The sequence below is a fragment of the Orycteropus afer genome, unplaced genomic scaffold (assembly GCF_000298275.1).
Source record: "Orycteropus afer afer isolate SDZICR_OR568_19922 unplaced genomic scaffold, OryAfe1.0 scaffold00015, whole genome shotgun sequence".
NCBI classification, from domain to species: Eukaryota; Metazoa; Chordata; class Mammalia; order Tubulidentata; family Orycteropodidae; genus Orycteropus; species Orycteropus afer.
Genome location: NW_006921602.1, coordinates 7,554,664 through 7,578,921, shown reverse-complemented (window position 1 = coordinate 7,578,921; position 24,258 = coordinate 7,554,664). Strand labels below are relative to the sequence as shown.

The 24,258-nt window shown below is 39.7% G+C and overlaps 1 protein-coding gene across 1 annotated transcript in view; it reads left to right on the top strand.

Moving 5' to 3' along the window:
• MAP2K5 (mitogen-activated protein kinase kinase 5) overlaps positions 1-24,258 on the top strand; it is a 358,912-nt gene that overhangs the window by 262,693 nt on the left and 71,961 nt on the right. The window contains exons 18-19 of the mRNA XM_007957397.2: positions 13,141-13,167; positions 13,479-13,511. Coding sequence (XP_007955588.2) covers positions 13,141-13,167; positions 13,479-13,511 — 60 coding nt within the window. The remainder of the gene's footprint in view (positions 1-13,140; positions 13,168-13,478; positions 13,512-24,258) is intronic.

The window sequence follows — 24,258 nt, the reverse complement described above, 5'->3', positions numbered from 1 at the left end:
GCACTAGGAGTACAGAAATGCAAAACATCTCAGTCCATAGGGAAGAAAAACTGAAAACAAATGGCAGTTGCTGTAACATTCTGTCCTCAAGAGGAAGAAGGAGTAGTCAGCTCAAGGTAGGAGGTCACAAAGGTTTCACAAAATAGATGATGCTTGAGCTGAGCCTCTGAGGCTCAAAGAATGGCTCACAACCTTCCAGGCATTCTAGGCAAACAGATAAAGGTCTGTGGTAAAAGACAAAGGTCTAAAACAGAGTATTATAGCTGGTCCCCTTCCAATAGTTTAACTCAGTAGAGTTCTATTACTGTTATGTTTTGTCCTTAATGGTTTAGGAATTTCCCTAGATAGTTTTTAAAGTAGGGAAGCAAGAAAGGAGAGGGAAGTGTCTTGGAGGAGGATGGTGGTGTATCGCGACTAAGATGGAGAGTGTAGCAGTGGCCAGGTCTCGAGTTTGAGTTTGAGAATTTCATGAATCCCTTTGAGATGGCTAGGACCCAATCTGATGTTGGAAATGATTGCCTTTTAAGATCTCTCTGCCCCTGAGGTCAGTTGACACATGTCTCTAAGGGATTCCCTGCCACCCTGTATGAATTTAACTTGGCACATCGTAGGGCTTTTTCCGGACTTCTGGAAGGAAATTATCATGATCACATGAGCTAATGCCTAAGAGAGTACATTGAAAAATATGGGGAGGTAAGCAAGAACAAGGTGATACTAGTATTATTTATATTTCCAGAAAGCAGTTTAGGGATTTACCAGTGTAGCTCTGAAAATGTATGACCATGTCTCACACCAGGTAGAACTAAAATGAATTACTTTTCTGATCCCACAAGAGCCTTCCTTTTCAGTCTTTCTTTTTTGAGTTACAATTTATCATTCACAATCACAATTACAATATATAGAACTATATACTGAATCTACTCATTTTTAATTCAGTAACTAGGGACCATGATTCTTTTATAATTTTTAAATAATCAGTTTGGCCCAGAGATAGAATTAAAGTTTGACCTAAAGGACTTGGTGCCCAGTCTGGCTTTCAGGTGGCAACTTTGCCATCTCCTCTGTCTTAGGCTTTGTGGTCTGAGACCTTATACTGTTTCCTTCTGTATAGATTTCTGTTTAAAGAGATTTTGCAGCGATCTAGTCCAACTCCTTTATTTTATAAATGAGGAAATGGAAGTCCATAGCCATTAAATGACTCACTCCTGATTACCTGGTTTTAGGCAATGCTTTCCCACTCCCAGTTCAGAGGGATGGTGGGGAGAGAAAGTAAGAGAAGGCTCCCAGAGGTTTTAAGCCGAAATGACCATCCTTATTTTACACACCCATCCACTCAAGTACTGCCTCCAACTGGTGTATCTGCAGAGATGGAAATTACTGTCCCAGGATGCTCCATGTTTGCCAGGTAATTGCTGAATGAATATGGATCCCTGGGGGAAAAGTGGTCCTCACCAGCAGTAGTAGCAGCAGCAACAGAAAAAGACATCAACTTTTATTATACTCCAGTGTTTCACTTATCACCATCCAGTATAGAAAACTTGGGTAGATTTGGGGCTGGGGGCTCACTGGCATCCAAGATGAAAAGGGGGCAGCCCTGGTCGCGCTTTGTCTGAACACAGATTACTTTTTAGATGTTTAACAGTTCTGGATTAATGCCTGGGGAGTTTGGGAATTCTTCCTCAAGTAAAATGTTAATGATGCTAAGAACCCAACCCTCTTTAGTGCCAATAAAACAGACAAGCTAAGTTCATTGAAAAATCAATGAGTTGCCTAAAAGGAGCAAAGAGCTGATTCAATTTTGGGCTGGAGAGTGCCCAGGACACACAGGGTAGAAAGAGGGTTCCAGGGACTGCTAGGAGCTAAGAAAGGAAGTAGTCATCTGTTCATACACAGAGTCAAGGTGCTCACATGCAAGGAGTCATAGGAAGCCAAAGCAGTCAGTTAGACCCGGGGTGGACCCTGTCATACTGTATACCATCAAGGTCTGCCTCACTGACCACCATGATGACAAGGAAGGAAACGCTGGGGTATGGAACAGTCTCAAGGAAGTAGCTGTTGGCATATAGGCTCAAAGGAGGAAAGACCAAAGAGGGATAATGAAGATTATCTTGATTTGTTTTCTTTTTAAAGAGCACCATTTTGGGCATGAAGGAACCTTGACTCTGGTCTTGTTCTAGTTCAGAAAATATAGTAAACAAAAGAAAATGCCCAACCAAAGGTGTCTCCCTGGCATACAAGAGCTTGAGGTGACAGCAGTCCTTCCAGCCCTGTTCTATGGATAGCTCTGTTCTTCCTTGGTAGCCTGGCCACTGAAATTGTCCAGTGACTCAGGACAGAGGACACCAGGAGGTAGTGAAGTGATACACAACAAGTGACCAATTAAATCACTGCCAGTATATGGTTCGCACCCAAACACACACAAAGCTGACCTGAGTTCTGGTCCTGGCTTCTCTTGTTTGTTTGTTGTTTGATTTATTTCTTTTCAGACCTCTTCTGAAAACAAAGGAGGTGTTCTAGGTCAATGATTTTCAGAATTCTGCAATGGGAAGACCTAGAATAGTTGGAAATCCAACATTATCCACCACCACTCCCAACATACACTCACATGCATGCATGCACCAACTCAACAGCAGCTCTCCTTTATCTGTTCCTGTTTTTTAATGCATCTAAGTAATATTTTGCTAGAATTGATGTTATTTGGTAAGCAGAGTCTGAAAAATGCTGGACTAGAGACTTCTATGATCTGCTTTTATCTTGTATGAGCAGCTTCCTTCTCCCTTCCACACCCTCAGCCACCTTTCTCTTCACCTTCTCCCCCTGAGTACTCCCTTGGGATTAATTGAAACCTGATTTTCCTTATATCAAAATATGAGAGATCTGGACTAAAACTCTGAATAAAAAGTTAAACTTTGTTCACTTTATTCCAAATCTGTGACTTCTTTTCTTTAACACTATTTTGAATTTCATTTATAGTCAAGCCCATAATCCATATGTCAGTCAACATGGTTATATGATTGTATTTCAAGATTCTTTCCTTCCTTATTCTGTATGAACCATGTATTGGTTGTGATTGCAGCTTATCTTGAAATCTCAGCAGGCCAAACAATGTTATAAAATATATCATGCGGAAAAAGAAAAAGGTAAAGGAAAAAAAAAAAAGTAATATGTGAACCCTTAGCCCACAAAACTAACCTTCCTTGCAATGCCTGAAAGCATCACATAGAGGGAAAACCACTGTCTTAGAAATCTGTGAAGCACTGAGGGAAGAGAACAAAACCCCAACAAGTTGTATTTTATCCAAATGTTGTTGTTGTTGTTATGTGCCGTCGAGTCAGACCTGACTCATAGCGACCCCTCCTTGGGTTTCCGAGGCAGTATCACTACGGAAGTAGGATTGCCCAACCTTCCTTCCGAGGAGTGGCTAGTGGGTTTGAACCGCCAGCTGTCTGGTTAGCAGTCAAGTGCCTTAGCCACTAGGGAGCTCTGGTAGCATAGTGGCTAAGACACTTGCCTGCTAACCAGACGGCTGGCGGTTCAAATCCACCAGCCACTCCTCGGAAGGAAGGTTGGGCAATCCTACTTCCGTAGTGATACTGCCTCGGAAACCCAAGAAGGGGTCACTATGAGTCGGGGCCGACTCGACGGCACATAACAACAATTTATCCAAATAGTAGGTTGCATATAGAGGAGAATACAAGTCTTGTGTCCGAGTCTTAGCTCTGCCACTAAGTTTCAGGGACCTTAAATAAATGATTTCACTTCTGTAGACCAGCAATTGTATCCTCTCCATCTTTTGCGTCCTAGAGTCTAGTAAAGTCTAGTGAAGCCTGGCGCAGAGTAAACATATATAAACATATGTAAAACCAATGAATTGATTTACAGTCTAACTTTACTTTTTTTTTTTTTTTTTTAACATGTTGGCAAAACAGATTTTGGAATCGGAATCAGTGTCCTGTGTCCCCACTGTATCCCACCAGCATTAATGCCTGAAGGATAAAAGCTTCCGCAGAGATGGGATAGTTGTCTTCAGATGTGTGAGGGTTCTCATGTAAGAAAGGACGTTGATTTGTACTGTTAGGAGGATAGAACAGGGAAAGAGAATGGAAAGGACAGTCAGAAAACAGGGAGCTCCCCATCACTAGACATATTCTGGTAGAAGCTGGACCAGCAAGGGTGTAATGAAGCAGGGTTTCAAGGATCAGATCCCTTAAAGATCTAGATTGGATTAAATAATGTTTAAAATCCTTTCTGTGATGCACATGGGGTCTCCGTGAGTCAAAATCTACTCAACGGCAACTGGTAAAATCCTTTCAGATTTTAAGAGTCTCTGATTCTACTTCATTCTTGAGCAAGACTCTCTTCAGCCAAACAAATAAAAGACGGATGCAGTTTCTGTCTGCCTTTCATCAGAATCATCCAGATTCTGTGATTGGTTTAATCATCCACTCATATTGACTCACAAATATTATGTCAATATGAAACACATAAGAAATAGAAAAGTACAGGAAAACGCAATTCTTTTTCAGTCTGGTATTTAAATACTTCTCTGTGTTCTCTCAGTTAAGCCAACTCTGTGATACAGCTATAAAAAATATGAATTTACTTTTAGCCTCCATAAGTGGAAGTATAGCATCCAGAACAAGGTGATCTAGGCCAGTCAGTCCTAGATAAGTACTTAGGCATAGGCAGCAGAGTTTTTGAGGAATAAGCACGTGTGGAAACAGAGTCAGAGAGAAGTGACCACAATAATGAAGAATGTGAGATCATGCCTAAGTCATTGTAGATGGCTTTCCAGTTCAGATGATTAAAACTCCAGCTGAAACTAACTGGATCTAGCTGAAACTAGACTGAGCCACCTAGTATTGCTGGTTTTACGTAGGGCTTGATTGAACAATCCACTTCTGGCTCTATTCTCAGTAGTCTTCTCCTTTCAAAGACTTAGAATAGCTCTTGAGATTCCTCCCACAACCTGCTTCACAGTTTAGAGGGAAAGAGAGGATTTCTTTTCCCCATAGGCAACCAAAGGTCCTGGGGTTCAGTTTGATCAGACCAATTTAAATCCACGTACCTAGGGGATTTAGATGTTTATGGGTTTCAGACTGAACCTGTGTCCAAACCGTAGAGCTGGAGGTGAAGTCATCTTCCCATGAAGCATATGGGCTGCTTCAGGTGGGGGAATGTTCAGGGAGTGGTGTTCCTAAAAGAAGCTGGAAAAATAAAGAGCAACAAAATAATAACTGATCATAAGCAAGCAAACAAGGAGGATTTTATAGGAAATAAAACATTATGAAGACATGATACCAAACCAAACCAAACTCATTGCCATCAAGTTGGATCTGACTCATAGCAACCCCTCCTTGGGTTTCCGAGGCAGTATCACTACGTAAGTAGATTGCCCAATCTTCCTTCCGAGGAGTGGCTGGTGGGTTTGAATCTCCAGCCTTCTGGTTAGCAGTCAGATGCCTTAGGCACTATGCCACCATGAAGCTCCCATGAAGACATGATAATCATCTTCAAATATGTAAGGAGCTATCATCAACTTACTCTCTACAGCTCCAGACCATGGGCAGATCTTATAGGAAGGCAAATTTGGACTCAAAATAAGGAAGAACTTTGTAACAATTTAAGTTACCCAAAATGGAGTCACTGGAATCTCATCACTGCAAGTGTACTAGTGAAGACAGGATACCTGTCTATCAGGAATATTATAAAGGGAATTTCTATACTGGGCAAGGAATTGGACTAGGTGACTCCCAGATCAGTTTAGATTTTATGGCTTGTGGAATTTAAGAGAACAGAGATGCAAACTAAATGATAGTTCCAACAAAACCCTTTCAGACATTTTGACACACACACATAAAAAAAACTTGCTGTAGCAGATTTATTTGACCATAAAGAATGGAGTAGTCAACAGACCTTTCTCCAAAAATAAAAATAAGCAACACCTTTTACACACAGGGGAGCTCTGGTGGCATGGTGCCTGAGGTATCTGACTACTAACCAGAAGGTTCCTGGGAAGGAAGGTTGGGCAGTCTACTTCCATAGTGATACTGCCTCGGAAACCCAAGGAGGGATCGCTGTGAGTCGGATCCTACTCCACAGCAGTGAGTTTGTGGGTTTTTTTTTTTTTGGTTTTTTACACATAGACACAGAAAGAGAGAGAGAAAGATTCTTAACCCATATTCTGAAATAAAGCCAAGCTTTCTTGGAACAAAGAAAAGAGAAAAGTTTGACTCAGCAAATGTCTACAGTCTCTTTTGAAAAGGAAGGTGCTTTATGGACACCTTGGCCAGACCTTGTACCGTTCGGGAAGAGGTTAATTTTGTGATTCACATCGATCATTTTGAATTGTGGCGCTAAGCCCCTGCTTTTCTTACCAAGTTCAAGTCTAAAAATTAGAACTTACATCTACCCAGAAGGTGATTTACTGTAGCGCCTACATACTGATCTCAGGTGGAACATGAGCTATGTCAGTTTTAAATACACAATGGATAAAAGAATATAGACTGGCAGTCAGTCCTTTTTTTCCTGCTCACTCACTCACTGGCAGATCCAGCAAAATGAATAATGTTGCACAGTACCTTGATGCTCCAGCTGTTGTATTTTGTGTGAAAATGCATTGTCCTTGATACTCAGGAAGCAGTAAGAGGCAAGTGATCTAATTTATGACTGTGATGATTTTCTGTCTGGTCCCATCTGAGCTGTGCCCTCCTCCAGGCATCGCTGAGCCTTTTTATCCCACCCAGCTGTTTGTTAAATTCAGGGATATCTAGTTTTAGCTTTTCAAAACTGGACTCCAGCCAGAGTAGGAGCTATGGGGCAGCAAGAAGGTACCATTGAGTGGATCTTAGAAAGAGGTAATCATAGTGACCTTTTTATACCCTATAGAGCACTTCCCACTAAATCCTATTATGACTTATTTTTGTTTCTGGCTTTATCCAAGCTATGCTACTATGTTAACAGGCATAAGAGCTTGAACAAGGACAGGGACTGATGAGCAAAGGAGATGGGATGACACAAGTGAATTGCGCTTATTCATCTTATATTAATAGAAACAATATCAAACCAAAAAAGCCAAATTCACTACTGTCTAGTCAGTCCCGACTCACAGCGACCGCTCCTTGGGTTTCTGAGGCGGTATCTCTATGGAAGTAGATTACCCAGTCTTCCTTCTTATAAACAATACATATTATTCATTTATTTTATCTCATAATGCATCGTTGTTGTTGTTGTTGTTGTTTGCCGTCGAGTCAGCCCCGACTCATAGCGACCCCTCCTTGGGTTTCCGAAGTAGTATCACTATGGAAGTAGGATTGCCCAACCTTCCTTCCGAGGAGTGGCTGGTGGGTTTGAACCACCAGCCTTCTGGTTAGCAGTCAAGTGCCTTAGGCACTATGCTACCAGAGCTCCCCATCAGTATCTAAAAATATCAGTTTACTAAAATTCCTTGTACTTAGTTACAAAATTTCCTGTAGTTGCCAGGATAAATTTTCTTCTGTCCCTTTTTTAAGAAGGTACTTGTTTGGGAACTCCTCCTTTAAGTTAGTGGTAGTAGGCAATGTGTATTCAACTTATGATCATGTAAAGAGGATTTTTTTTTTTCCTCAGTTGAAGACATTAAGATTTGGACATTTTGTTTTTTGAAAGTTCTAACTTTGGATTGGAGGTGGTGCACCCTTAAATCTTAGCACCCAACATGATGCCAGATACGATTAGATTGCATGCCAGTCCCACTTCTGCCTCGGGTAGGAAAAAAAAAATTCATGGCACCTGAATGGGAAGCTCTGTGTTTGAGGACTCCTTGGGCTCCTCTAGTTCATCCCTTCATTTTTTGGATGAGAACCCTGAGCCTCAGTAAAGGGACGGGGCTCTCTGAAGCCATGGGGACCTGACTGGAATTCCAGGGGTCTTTCTGGCTTCAAAGCTCATACATTTTCCCTACACAAGGCAGACTCCCATGCCAGTTTCTTATGACAACTTCTCTGTTTCTGACCCTCGGTTTCTGTTAACAGCAAAATAAGTAGATTGAACTAGAACATCTTGGAGGTCCCTTTCATTTCAAAATATTTTAGGTCATAAAGCTTCATTCAGACTATGAAATCTCAGTGTTCTATAATCCCTGTTTATATTTAGCCAGGGTTATAGCTTGTTGTTGTTGTTTGTTATGTGCTGTGGAGTCAGATCCAACTCATAGCAACCCCTTGGATTTCCAGATCTACTGAAGTCGTTCACCCAACCTTACTTCCGAGGAGTGGCTGGTGGGTTTGAACCGCCAGCCTTCTGGTTAGCAGTCAAGTGCCTTAGGCACCAAGCTATCAGAGCTCCTTGTTACAGCATAATACCTCTGATTTGAAAAGAGAGTCTCTGCAAAATAGCTGCAGTTCCTAAAATTGGAAGTTTAAAAAAAGAAAAAAGGAAGAGTTCAGTGTTGAAAACTAGAAGGTGATGCTGGCTGCACAACAAATGAAAATGGTATTCTTTAAAAATTCCAACAATTTTATTTCATTTTATATTTCTTTTTCCTATTTAAGAGGAAATAACACAAGCTTGAAAAGCAGTAAATATGTAAAGAGAAAATTTGTCAACTGATACTGGAAGATCTGACCTAGGTCACACATAAATCTCTCAGACAAGAGTTGCAGGGTAAGCTATAATTTCAGAGAATAAAAGAGAAAATGAAAGCCATAGCCAGTGTCTTCTCTAAGTTGCATAGGTGGATCCACTTTAGTTTTCTGATGGTGTCTGAATATAACGGAAAGAGGCTGGTAGCAAGATCCATTTTACCACTGTATGTAAAAAGTACCTCCACAGAGATGGAATCAGAATGTGACACTCCCAAAGTTGCCTTTAGCACCACAGTCATTGATTAAATAGTTGAAGCCCCACGACCCAACTTACATTGGCAATTGCCTTTCCAGCCTCATTTTCCAAAGTCATGTTGTAAATGGAAGAGGAGCTTTTCTGATTACCAACAGTTAGTCCTTACAAGGAAATAGATGAGAACTGTTGCTACAGTAACACCCTATGACCTAATACTTAATGCCTGTATGAAGTCATTCTTCCCCCATTTAAATACATAAGAATATGTACATCAGAATGAGGTGGAACTGTGTTGTTAGTGTGGCTTTAAATCTGGGGTCTAATGACTGGCAAAAGAAAAAAAGCAATGCCCAGAAGAGGGAAGAGGTTTAGCTAAATTAGCGTACCATAATGCTACTAGTTCTAGAGACTGATTAGCAAAGGGTATGACAGGAGCAATTATTGTTTTGTTCATTGTCCCAAAGTACTAGTTAGACACAGAAAACTCTCAACACAAGCAAAATGTGCAAGTAGGAAGGTGGTCTTGGACAAGTTAGTTATAAACACCATTTCATATGTTGTGAGGTATAGGCAATACATCAGTGCTAACCATATTATTGTGTTCCTCTGAACTCTGCTCTCACACCCTCGCATTTGGGAGACAGACCTAGGATAAAGACAGGTGTTCATAAAGCTAACATTTTATACTGAGTACCCTTAGTACCACTTTTAATGTGCTATAAAACTAGGGGCTTCACTTTTTCATGAACTGTGTGCAAAAAAGCAGAGGCAATGACTGGAGGTTGACTTTGTTTGGCTGTGTTTTATGTTTGCTGTGCTCATATAGTAATGTGATCTTGAAAAAGGTAAGTAACAAAGAGTTTAGCAGTGAAAAATATGCCTAATATAAATACAGTCGAGTCCATGGCAGTTCAGAATTTGAAAAATATGACTGTGGCATTAAATTTTCTAGTGGAATTAACAGAGGAACAGAATACAGCTTTTAAGGCAATATATCTGAGACAGAGAAAGGAGATAATACATCTAACTCTATGGTGTTTATATGGTGGCATTCATATAAAGAAAAGCATAGTAGCTTTATTTAATTGAGAAAATGAATCAATTATACTGATGTTACATCATCAAATTCTTGTGAAATAGAAGCTATAAGTCACCACGTTATGTAACATTGTTAGAAAGCCATAGAATATCTTAAACATTTTGAATCAATTTCAGGTAGTAGCATTACTACCTTAATACAAAATTTATGAAGATGATTTCATGTGATATGTTGCTATCAACACTGGGTAATAAAACTGGTAACAACATCTCTTTAAACACCTGGGCAAAACAACATGGTTACAAGATCATAAAAAAAGACTTTGATATTGCTGTTTCTCTCTTTCTTATGGTAAAGAGCATGCATTAAAATAGTACAGTTTTAAGTTGCCTTAAACCACGCTTTTAACTCACAAAACAGGGCAAGATGGAGACTTTCTCTAAGATCTTGGTTCAGAAAGAAATTTCCTCCCTTGAAGTCATTTGGTTCATATATCACTGAAGACAATGTCTCACAATCCGTTCTTGAACTCATTTTAAAAATCTCGTTTAAAATGTTTACAGCATATTTTCCTCCCTGTGAATTGAAAATTTGTGAAAAACACTCTCTTTGTTGTAAAAAGTAGGTCTGTAAATCTTTGTTCATTACAAGTAAGTCTCCTGTTGAAGTAGACATATCTTACTAAAATATGGAACTGAAAGTATGTATGTATGCTTGAAAAAAACAAAAGCAAGTACCATAGGTATCTCATAGAAGTTTCCTGGGCTTTTCAAGATTTTTAAAAGATGGTATGGCTTGCAAACAAAAGACAGGCATATGAGTTGAACATTTACCTGAGGCAGATACAGCCCTTGAGAGAACAATCATGGGAGAAAGAAGAGCTACTTATACACAGGGAGACAGTTCAAGGGGCAGGAGTGCATGGAGGGATGGACACAGGGAAGAGGTAACTATGGGGAGGAGATGGGAGGGGAGCTGTTACAGTGTGGTAAACTGTGGTCAATGTCATGAGACAAAGTGTATGTGAACTGCTGTATGGAAAGTGAATTTGCTCTGTAAATTTTCACCCAAATCACAATAATAAATAAATAAATATATGATAGGGCTTGATACTAAAATCCTTAAACACTCCAGGTGGTGGCTGACAGCTCTGCCTTCCTTTTTAATGTAAATCTTCACTTGCAGAGACTTATCCAGAAGTACTCATTGACTAGAGGAACAAGAACAAGCGTTAATTCTACACACCGTTCAATGGAAACTATCAGGGCAGTGGTGTTTCAGTGTTGGAATTCTTGCCTTCCATGTGGAAGACGCAGTTCAATTCCCAGCTAGTGCACCTCATGCACAGCCCCTAGCCATCTGTTAGTGGTGGAGGCTTATGTGTTGCTAGGATACAGAGTAGGTTTCAAGGGAGCTTCCAGACTAAGAAGAAATAGGAAGGAAAATCTGTCTACTTCTAAAAATCTGACAATGAAACCCCATAGAACACAGTGGTCTGATCCCCAAGCAATCATGGATTTAGCATAGCACAGGACCAGGTAGCATTTCCTTCTGTTGTACACAGGTTTGCCAGGGGCATACTCAATGGCAGCTAACAGCACACATCTAAGTAAACTAAGAGCCAGTCAGTCCAGGACAAAGGTTTCAGAGAGTGGCGTTTGGGAAGGGAGTGATGAAAAGCTAAGAGCAGTAATGCGTATGTGCTATATTCAGTTGAGATGATACATGGCAAAGCACTTCTTAAAACACTCAGCCACTAGGTGGAAGGGTCTGCTGATCAGCCACTTGGATCAGCCACTTGGATGCCGAAGAAATACAAAAACCTTGAGACACTTATTATCTAGTTGAGAAGAACCCATATGCCAAAATTGATCATTTCTGAACTTTACCATTTGTTGTTGTTGTTGTTATGTGCCATCGAGTTGGACCCAACTCATAGCGACCCCTCCTTGGGTTTCCAAGGCAATATCACTATGGAAGTAGATTGCCCCATCTTCCTTCCAAGGAGTGGCTGGTGGGTTTGAACCACCAGCCTTCTGGTTAGCAGTCAAAGGCCTTAGGTACTATGCTACCAGAGCTCCTAAACTTTACCATACCAAGTATAAATATATACCAAGTATAAATATATGCAAATCTAATGGTTTTTAAATAATGGTACGATCAAAGGCAGGTATAATGCAGGTCCTGGAAGGAAAAATGCATGGGAGGAGTCCCAGCACCACCACAACCCAGCCTTGCCACTTTGGACATGCCCAGTCCTCTAGACACCCAGTTTCCCCATGTTAGAATAGAGATGATCATCCCTACCAGCCGCAAGGTGGTTGTGCAGATCACATGAGAGTATGTGAAAGAACCTGTTAAAGCACCATTAAAAACATAGAAGGAACTATTATTATTTTCCCTACATTTTACCAGCCAATCGGAGCTCAGTTATCCCAGAATACAACTGGGCAGTATTTGGTTCCTGAAATCTTTGTTTTTAGAAAATTGGGTACCAGAAACTCCATTTTCATTGAGTTTTTAGTAACTGTGGGCTTTTTTAGTCTCACATTTTAGTAACTTTCTAAGAGATATGGTTTATTAATATTAGACGTATAAGCCGCCTGCCTTTAGAATGGTGATTAGGAACAGGCACTCTTAACCAGACTCTGCTTTTATTCCCTGAAAAACAGTGTAAAACTTGCATGAATTTGAGTTTCCCAGAGAACATTGCTGCCCTGGAAACAGGCAAAAGGAACTTTGGAAAAGGTGGAGCCTTCACCCCATTCCTGAGTTAGAGGCAAATACTTCAACCACATAATTAAAGTTTTCTTCACAAAATAGGGGATTGTAAGCAGACACTGGCAGGAATCCAAAATTCTAATTTCTGACTATGATTTAATTTCAATTTTAAATAAATCGGTTTTTAATTTAAAAAGAGTGAGCTTCATAACATTAGCAATGATTGCAACATTAAGCCCAGTGTTCACAATCTAGCAATATAAAACATTATTTATATCTGAATCGTAAACAGCCTTTTGAAATGGATTATGGTTTTTCTCCCTATTCTAATACAACCTGGAGGGTACTAAAAAGTGTTGTGTGAAATTAACATTCTGCTGACTTTCGCCTATAAATGAGAAGCGAGCTATTAACATTTGTGTATTTTCATTATGTAAATTGTGTTAACACATGCCCACAAATTGCCACCAGCAATGCAATAATTTTCTCTCAGTGATCATAATGTGTCCAAGTGAGTCATTTTGATTATGACATGCTAATTACATATTGCCTTTTTTCAGATTCAGAAAAACCAGGGATCTTTAATGGTAAGCTTTATGAGTTCAGAAAAAAATTCACTTTTCTTTTTCCTGATGGCTGCTTCCTTTGCATGCTTGAATGCCTTGTTTTAAACTTAGCAAATTGCATTTTGAAGAAAATGCAAACCTTTAACTGCCTGTATTAGATTAGGTACCATTAGAAATAATAGAACATCCTGAGCATCAATGTTTTTATAAGAGTTTGCTGTTGTTGATTAATCTTGCTATATTTTATTGCATTAATGATTTTTTCTTTCCACTCCACTGTAAAGATATTGCATAGAGGCTAATACTTTTTCCTCTCTTCTTTTCCATTGCAGCCTCTCCAGCTTCTGCAGTGCATTGTTGATGAGGTGAGGCATCGTCTTATGTGCTTTCACTCCTAAAGTCATTCCTAATGGTGTGGAAAGCTTATATTTTGTTTTCTAATGAAGCACAATGCCCAACATCCTCGGAGCAAGTTGTGTTGTATGGCTCTGAGCTGTGTTACGTGAACTGCCCTGGTCCAGAATCCCACTCTCCTGACTCTGGCTAAGAATCCCAGTGAAAACAGACAGTCCCACAGGCTGGTCCTTGGGGGTGTCAGAGGCCCTAAAGACAAATCACAGTAATATTAATTGATCCTCTCCTTGGCCAGATGTGGATAGAGCCGGAAATTAAAGCAGTATCATTTTTTCCGTAACAGATATTTAAAGTCATTCCATGGGCAAGGGTCAGAGTTGAACTGCAAACATAAGCTAGATGAAATTTGTCTTCCTTGCTTTATTTACCTAGAGCATCTCAGGGTGATGAAAGTGTTCAAAAGCTCTAAGTCTACAGTTCAGCTTTAATTTCCTCATTAGGCACTTTCCCCAGACACCCCCAACTCCTTGTGCTTTTAACCAGTATTTTCACATTTTAAGTCATCCTACCTCTGGACATCCTTATTCCTCGAGTTCTTGGTGCCCACTTGCTTTCATGAAGCTGATCTACCTGGATTCCTTTCTCAACCAACTTTTTCTTCTTCTTATTCTGACTTGAAATTCATTACTGCTGTAAATTAGCAATCTTATAGTACATAAGCCTCTCAAGTAGGAAACATTAACATTTTTTTTTAAAGTGAGTTTTTCGAGGCATGGGCTTGCCTAGTAGCAATGTTTATTTTTTAAACTTTAATTTTACAATATTTGAAACACTTCTAATTAGAGAGGGAAGGCGATAAATGATTCAGATAGGAAAGTTTGAAAGAAAAAACAAATCGTAATTCATAATTATTCCTCTCAATTAAACATCTGTATAACCAGTTATGAGATTTGGGAGGAAAAATAAAGATCCTCCTAGGAAAAAAACAAACATGCACACATATCACAATAATAGTAAGAATGGGGCTCTAACATCCTTAATGGTTGCATCAGTCAGTTCATATATCCCCTGCAAGCCATAAACCATGTTGGTGCAAAAATGAAGGCATCGTCCTGAAACAAATGGAGGCCCCATTATCTCAAATATCAGGCAGGCCTCCTGGATCTAATAGCTCATCAATATCTTCTGTCATCTTAGATTCCAAAAGCATCCTATCCCCATCAGAATGTCCCAGTTAAACTGATTTTCCTGAGGTCTCCCTCCAGTTTTGCTTATGGAAGTGCTAGGGAAACATGACCTACCCAGTGAAATGCACAGCCTCCATGTTGCCTGAGCTCTGCTCTTCCTGGTCTGTCAGCTCCTCAACATCAGAACATTCGAGTATAGTTAGTTATTCCTCACTGATTACATGTGTACTGCTAGGTGCTAATTTGAAGTTTTTCTGTATTCAATATCTATTTTCATCCCTTATTTTAAAGTAGTGATGATTGCTAGTAGATTTTAAATATTTTACTTGTTTGATTTGGGCAAAATCATGAGACTTCTGAAATTATTGTAGGGAGTTGTTCTGTCTAAGGGGGAAGGGGAAAGAGGGAAGGTCTATGTGATAAAAGATGATAGTGTCTAACTTAGGCAGTGTGTTTTTCTTTATAGCATTTCTTCCTCAGTTGAGGTAAAAAATATAACTTAGACACTCATCCCACTTGCTCTAAAAACATATTAAAATAATTTTTATGAAAACATAGTTAATTCATGTTTTCTATTCTAAAACAATAAGTTGACATTAGAACTGAGCTGATACCCAGTAATAAGAGTATTAGGAAAGGATTGGGGAGATGACCTGTCCTAGGCAAAGTCCATCTGACTTCCAAAGAAGGAAGGATTGGTGGGGTCCTTTAGTTACTACGCTTGTCCTGTGTATTTACCAAGTTTCTCCTTGCTGTGATTCATGGTTCCTCAGTGGCCTGAGGACCAACTGCATCAGAATTATCTATGACTCTTCTTAAAAATGCAGATTCCCCAGCCCCAGATAACAGGATTAGAGTTATAAGAGTGGAGCCCAGCATCTACATTTACTAGTTTCCCAGGTAACTCTTCATTGCACATTAAACTTTAAGAACCTTTTGTGTAATGATTTTTTTCAGGCTGAATCATCCCTTCTAGAGCCCATAGGACAATTAACTGTCTATCTTCATTTGCACCTGACTTTTAGGCTTTCCATTCCTGAGTGAATATAACCAGCCAGGGTTTGAGTCATGTTTCTCCTTGCACATGGGATTTACCCAGTTGTGAGTTGGATATCCAATGGTAGTATGTACTGCTTTTGTTGTTGTTGTTCTTGTTTTTTTTTTTTTTTTTTTAGAGAAAAGTCAATTCCCAAGTGTCACACCTAAGAAAGCCTAATTCCAACAACAAGATGGATCTATTTTGAGTCATGTACAAAAGAGCTATGTATCAAAGTCCAGTGTAACATATTTCATTATTATGTTGATTCATTTGACCTCTTGTCATGGCCTCACAAAGAGTACAGAAATAGTAAAGTAGACCCAAGATAGGTGAGACCCAGTTCCTTAGAGTGGCCAGAGGTGAATGTCAGAACCAGTCAGGGAGTGAGGACGTAGAATTGTGAGACAAAGTCAGAGTCAGTCACCAGATGTCCAAACAGAAGACACCAAAAGCTAAACAGAGGAGCAAGAATATAATGAACATAAAACTTGTTCATTGTTCTACTGAACTGAAAGAGTAGTTAAAGTAACAGGAAAATTGAGCTCCAGTCAAAAATCTGGACAATCCAGTTTAATTCTAGTGGATGGAGTTTATCTGACTCAGGATGTGAGTGATGTCTTAAAAGACACCATCCAGGGCCTCAGAGTTGCTTTTCTCAACAGAACTTCCTACCTTGAAAGCTTTATATAATCAAGTCCTCTTCAAGTCACCAAATACTTCCATCCTAAAGTATTGAGATTCATTGTAAGTGATGTGTATCTACACCTACCATGATCACTTAGCCATTTGATAGCTTTAGAGAATGAGGTAGCCTGTATTGTTTAGATAACTGAGATTTATTATTTTAATCTCTGACATCTATGAACAAATTTGCATTTTCAGAAAAAAATGTTTCTAAAACGTATATGCTTTTGGCAGCCTGTTGAGAAAGTGTAGTGATTATCATTTAACCTTTTCTTGATGAGTCCATTCCTTGCTTTGAACACAGTACCGAACTAAACTTTGATCTATTGATAACCTCTAGGACTATAAAATTGTGTAGGTAGGGCTTACCTTGTTTTTTCACTGAATTTTACTAACCATTTTACCTGGGTGTTTGGCATTGGCATTCAGTGATGTTCTCAGGACTTCTTGAGGTGTATAGAGCCATTTGCTTCCAGGATAGATAGCCCTACTTGGCTATGCTACCTTGCTTACTGTTTTTCCTGTGTTCTTTCTTGTAACCACCTGCAGTGCAGTGAATTACTTAATATGGTCCTTATGGCCATAGTCTTTGTAACTCCTACCAAATGACTAGGTAGGACTCTGCAAATGAGGTCCTTCTGGCCCACCAAGGGGATTAGACATCTTGCTAATAATGTAAGGAAGGTGACACCCTTATGGGGGTGGGACCAGGCAAATAAGGTATATGGAACTCTAATGAGGGAATTGGTCAGTTTTGCCATCCCACTAGGCATAACATGAGCAATCCTAGAGGCTGACACAGGGGACCTCATGACCACCAAGAAGGAAGAGCCAGGAGTAGAGCACATCTTTTGGACCCAGGATGCCTGCACTGAGAACCTCTTCCACCTGGGAGATAGAAAGCGAGTTGTAACACCAGAGAAGGTGACAAATGATCAGAAGCAGTAGCTGAGAAACAGCAGCAATGGAGACAGCAAACCCAGGAGACCAACAGGCAAAGCACAGTGGGCTTCCTGGCCCACAGAACAAGAAAGCTAGTGCCTTTGGGCAGGAGGTTTGATGACAGAGTGGTGTGCTTCCAGGCACTTATTGGTGGAGTTAAGGAGCTTTGTAACACTTGCCCATGCAGGACAGAGGCCAGGCAAGTGCAAGAGGACTGAGGAGCCTAGAGGCCTAAGAGAGATGTACCACAGGCATGGCTAAGAAGGATTTGTCTTGACTGAAGAACTATATTCTGAATCATTTCTGAACCTGAATCTTAACCTGTTACTTCCCTAATAAACCCCATAACTTGAGTATGGTCTGTGGCCATTGCAACAAAGTGTCAAACCCAGCAGAGAAATAGGGAATGCCATGGGAGAACAGTTGGTGTCAGAATTGGTAAAAAAAGTTGGAGGGTGGAGGCCAGTCTGACCTCCACCTCATAGGAATCAGCCTTGGACTGTTGCTCTTGATTTTCCTCCCCCCTTTTGAAGTTAGAGGAAGTCGGATGCCTCTTCTAGCATGTCATTTTTATACCACCTGTGTTCTCCATTGCTATGCCTCATTCTTGTCAGTGATTACCTGCTGTCCCAACAGTCTGACCACCTATATTCAGTCCTTGCACTCCTGATAGTGACCCTAGCAAAAGTAAAAAGTACCAGATGAAATCAGGTACCCAGTGGTACATGTAAGGCCAAATGGGCTCTTCTGAGAAGGAAGATAGAGGCTTATACCCCTCTTTAATGAAGCAGAAAAGGTGGGCTTGTGTTCATTCATTCAGCAAATAGCTACCAAGCTATGTATGCTGGCCTGAGTTGAGCAAGCCATGGTCAGGGGGGCCTCCAAACCTAGAGAGAACTGAGCATCCAGGTTGACTGCAGACAAGGTCTGTGAGTAAGGGTAGAAAGGAAGAGCACAGTCACACATCATGGGCTAACACAAGGTGGTGGGACTCAGGACACTACATAGCCCCCTAAAGCTATCCCCAGTGCCTAGGCTCCCAGATTGGCAGGCAACAAAGGGCTGGCCACTAGCATGATAAGGATGTGGCAGGTGGCAATACAGCAGTTAAATCTAGGTGACCAGATCCCTGGCTGGGTGGAGCTACTAGGGTGAGAGCCATCAGTAGATTGAGGTTTTGGAAAGTGGGGAGACTGAAGTGAAGACTTCACCCTTGAGCATGCCCCCAAGTAGCCCACAGCCTAGAAGAGAGATGGACATGGAAATGAAGAATTTTGGTTCAGTGTTTCAGTGTGGAATGCATACTATAGGACCACAGAGGCCAGAAGCTTTGTTCTTCCAAAGATTAGGGTGGATTAAGAGACCCCTTAGGAGTAAGAAAGTTAAGGTAGATCTTAAAGGATGAGTAAGAGTTTCCCAGGCCAGGAAGAAAGGAAGTAAATGTCAGGCAGAAAAACTTGAGACTATCTTATGAATCATTTTTAATTCACAGATGTGTTTTGAAACATTCGGGTTGTCTAAAATACAACCACCAGAAAAGTGAGTTACCACTCTCTGTGTGTTTGTGTGTGTGTATTTTGAGTATGTTATAGCTGAAAAGTAATTCCCAACTAACATCTGTAAGTGGTCAATAGGATAATTAACAAATCCCTGGTTTATTCTTCTATTTTATTTATTCATTTTTTCAAGTAAAAAAAAAATGAATTTATTTAAGCCATCTTTTGTATCTGATCAGAAGTATCTCCTATGTGAAAGTGTTAGTGTCTTAGTAAGAACTGTAAGATTTGCAAAATACCAGAATGCTTCTGAAATGTAAGCAAAAGCTTTTAATGGTTAGTAACTGTCTACAGGAGTCCCTGGGTGATACAGGCAGTTACGTGCTCAGCTGCTAACTGAAAGGATGGCAGTTCGAATCCACCCAGAGATCCCTCAAAAGAAAAGGCTGGTGCTCTCCTTCCAAACAATCAGCCACTGAAAACCCTACAGAGCACAGTTGTACTGTGCCACACATGGGGTCTTTGTGAGTCAGAATCAACAGCAACTGTAGTTTTTAGGTTTGTTTGTTTGTCTTGATTTTTAATGGTCTATAACTGGGCCAAATCTGTAGACAAACTGTGGGCTTGATTGTTTAAGATACTAGTGGAATAATTCTGGTATTTTCTAACTGTTCTTCCCTGCTGTGGATATGAAGAAAGAAGGGTCTGGCCTTAGGAATTGCATGGGATAGCACTCTACATAGAACCTTAAGGGAGGCCTGATGAAGTTTGTCTTTCTGCTTATTCTAAGAAGTCTTCTTAAGGAAGGTGAACACAGAGCAGGGCTTTGATAAAAGACAGCAAGCGGTATAGGAGATTGAACAGACAGCTGGCCAAGGATCCATGGTGTCCAGAAGGAGGAAAACAAATCATTTTTTTTAATTGTGTTTTGGATGAAAGTTTACAGAGCAATTCACTTTCCATACAGCAATTCACATACACTGTGTCTCATGACACTGATGACAATTTACCCCAGTGCAACAGCTCCCCTCCCACATCCTCCCCATAGTTATCTCTTCCCTGTGTCCTTCCCTCCATGCGCTCCTGCCCCCTGAGCTCTTCCCTTGTGCATACACAGCCCTTCTATTCTCCCATGATAAACAGAAGTAATTTATAACAGAAAGAAATTAGGAATATTTACAAATATGTGGAAACAATATACTCCTAAATAAGTAGCAAGAAAGGAAAGATCATAAGGAAAATTAGAAAAACTTTGAGATAGATAAACATGAAAGCACAACATTCCAAAACAGGGATACAGGAAAATCAGTGCTCACAGGGAAATTTACAGCTGTAAATGCCTCCATTAAAAAAGAAGAAAAATATCAAATCAATAACCTAACCTTCTACTTTAAGAACTAGAAAAAGAAGAGCAAATGAACCCAAAATAAAGAGAAGAAAATCATCTAAACCAAAAGTTGCTTCTTTGAAGAGATCAACAAAATTGACAAATCTTTAGCTAGGCTGACCAAAAAAATTTTAAAAAGAGACTCAGATTACTAAAATCAGGAATAAAATAAGGGGCATTACAAAAATAAAAAGGATTATAAGAGCATACAGTGAACAATTTCATACAAAGAAATTGGATAACCTAGGTGAAATGGATAAAGATTCCTAGAAAAACACAAACTATCAATACTGACTCAAGAAGAAATACAAAATCTGAATAGACATAAAATAAGAGATTTTTTAAAACTTTCCACAAAGGAAATGGCTCCCCTGGTGAATTGTACCACATATTTAAAGAAAAATTAATACCAATCCTTCTCCAGCTCATCCAAACACTAGAAGAGGGAAAACCTCTTAACTCCTTCTGTGAGGCCAGTGTTACCCTGATACCAAAGCAAGACAAAAGCTTCACAAGAATATCCCTTATGGTTACAGATGCAAAAATACTAGCAAACTGTTTTGGTTCCCTAGTGCTGCTCTGACAGGAAAATACCACAAATGGGATGGCCTTAACAAACAGGAGTTTATTCTCTTACAGTTTGGAGGCTTTAAGTCCAAGTTTAAAGTGCCAGGCTCTAGGGGCTAGGTGAAAGCCCCTCAACCTTGGGCTTCAGCTCTGCCTCCTGCTCCTTGCCCGCTGAAGCTGGAGGCTTTTCTTCACTCAGCTGCTGGCTGCTGAGGCTGAGAAGCCCAAGTCTGACAAGTAAAAAGACATAGTTGTGATGTTACCAAACCACACAGCAGGCCATTAATTCAAGTCTATTGAAAGTCCCAAGGTCAGCAGAACCGGGCAGGCTGCTGAACAACAACTCGGCTACATGCAGGGTTCAAGTGTGCCATAAGCTAGAGCCCATTCCCCAAGGCTTCTCCTTATATACAGGAACCAGACCACATCCCTAAGGCAGCTACTCAGCTGCTCACAGTAGATTCCACCATGGAGTTGATTACCAGTCTCATCATGGGGAATACTACATCCAGCTGCCCAGCCCCTCAACCAGGCCCAGCCAAGTTGACACACAAACTTCACTGCCACACAAACCAAATCTAGCTGTATATAAAAAGAATTACCATATTTTTACACAAATAACACATGCTTTCTATGTTTGTTTGCCACCCGCTCCCTCCCCCAGAGAGGTATTTTTGTAAACATGCCATCCTTTTTTTTTTTTTCAAATGTGTTAAAAAAAAAAAGGGGGGGGGGGAATAGTGGTGTTTATGAAAATACCTCCTAGGAGGAAAGAGTGGTTGGCAAACAAACATAGAATGCATGTGTTATTTGTGTAAAATACAGTATACACCATGACCAAGTATGATTTATCCCAAGAATGCAAGGTTGGTTTAGCGTATGAAAATCAATCAATGTAATACACCATATTAATAGAACAAAGGACAGAAATCAATGATCATCTCAGTAGACACGGAAAAAGCATTTGACAAAAGCCAACACCCTTGCAGAATAAAAACACTTAACAAACTTGGAATACAAGGGAACTTCCACAGCCTGATAAATAACATCATTGAGAACCCCATGCTGATATATTGTGAAAGACTGACATTTCCTCCCTAAGAGGACAAGGATATCTGCTCTCACTACTTCTGTTCAACAGTGTACTGGAGATCCTAACCAAGGCAATTAGGCAAGAAAAAGGAAAGGCATACAGATTGGAGAAGAAAAAGTGAAAAGCTATTTGCAGATGACATGATTTTGTATATAGAAAACCCTAAAAAAGTCACAGACACACACACACAAGAAAAAAAAACTATTAGAGCTAATAAATTATCTCAACAAATTTACAGGATATAAGATCAATATAATAAAATTAGTTAATTTCCATATAGTAACAATGAATACAAAAATGAAATTAAGAAACAGCTTCATTTACAATTACATCAAAAAGAGTAAGATACTTAAAAATAAATTTGAGAAAGAATGCAAAATCTGTACAGTGCAAACAAACTACCAACATCAATGAAAGAAATTAAAGAAGACCTAAATAAATGGAAAAACACCCCATGTTCATGGCATGGAAAACTTAATATTGTTAAGATGACAGTACTTTCCAAACTGATTTACAGACTCAGTGTAATCTCTATCAAAATCCCAGTGGACTTTTTTTGCAGAGATGGACAAGCTTATCCTGAAACTCATGTGGAAATGTAAGGGACCCAGAATAGCCAAAATAATCTTGAAAAAGAAGAACAAAGTGGGAGGACTCATACTTCCCAGTTTCAAAACTTACTACAAAGATACAGTAATACAGATAGTGTGGTACTGGCATAAGGAAAGACATGTGAAATAGAAGTGAAGGTCCAGAAATAAATCCTTATATCTAGTTCAATTGATTATTGACAAAGGTGCCAAAATTAGTTAACAGGGGAAGCATAATATTTTCAAAAAATTGTTCTGAGACAAACAGGATATCCACATGCAAAAGAATGACTTTGTACCCCTACCTCACATCATATACAAAAACTAACTCAAAAAATTAATTCTGAATGGATCAAAAACCTAAAAACTAAAACTATAAAACTCTCAGGAGAAGACATAGGTATAGATCTTCATGCCCTTGTATTAGACGACAGTTTCTTAGATATGACACCAAGAGCACAAACAACCAAAAAGGCAAAGATAAGTTGGACCTCATCACAATTTAAAATTTTTATTCATCAAAAGAAGCCATCAAGAAAATGAAAAGACAACCACAGAATGGGAGAGGATATTTGCAAACCATATATGTGATAAAGGTCTAGTACCTACAACATATGAAGAACTCTTATAAATCAATAATGGCAGCAAGTCTGGTTTTTTTGTTGTTGTTGGTCCAACAGCTGATGAATGGTAAACAAAATGTGACAATCCAATTAAAAACTGGGCAAAAAATTTACATAGACATTTATCCAAAGAAGATATACTGATGGCCAGTAATGATAAGTATGGGAAAACATGGCCAGCATCATTAGTCACTAGGGAAATGCAAATCAAAACCACAATGAGATACTACATTTATACTCAACTAGAATAGCTATAATAATAAAACAGAAAGAGAAAGAGAGAAGTACGTGTAGCAAGGGTGTAGAGAAATTGGAATCTTCATACATTCCTGGTAGGGATGAAGAATGGTTCAGTTGTGGAAAATTTTGACAGCTCCTCAAAAAAGTTAATACATCATATTACCATATAACTTAGCCATTCTATTCCTGGGCATATAACCAAGAGAATTGAAAACATATGTCCACACAAAAACTTGCACACATAGCAAATGTCCATAGCAGCATTACCCGTAATAACCAAAAGGTGGAAATGCTCATCAACTAGGAGCCCTGGTGATGCAGTGGGTTAAACACTCAGCTGCTAACCCAAAAATTGGTGGTTTGAACCCACCAGCTACTCTGTGGGAGAAAGGTGTGGTAGTCTGCTTCCGTAAAGATTTGCAGCCTCAGAAACCCTGTAGAGCGGTTCAGCTCTGTCCCATAAAGTCACTATGAGTCAGAATCAACTCTGTGACAGCAAGTTTGGTTTTTTGTGTTGTTGTTTGTCTACCAGCTGGATGGTAAACAAAATGTGATATATTCATATAGTGAAATAATATTCAATCCTGAAAAGGATTGCTATATTCTACAACATGAATGTGCCTTGAAAACAGTATTCTAAGTGAAAGAAATCAGACACAAAGAGCCACTTATTGTATGACCCCATTAGATGACATCTAGAATAGGCAAATCCATAGAGACAGCAAGTAAATTAGTGATAGCTACTGCTAACCAGAAGGCTGGTGGTCCAAACCCACCAGCCACTCCTCAGAAGGAAGATTGGACAATCTACTTCCTTAGTGATACAGCCTCAGAAATCCAAGGAGAGGTCGCTGTAAGTCGGATCTGACTCGACAGCAGTGAGTTTTGTTTGGTTTTTCTTTAGGGGCTG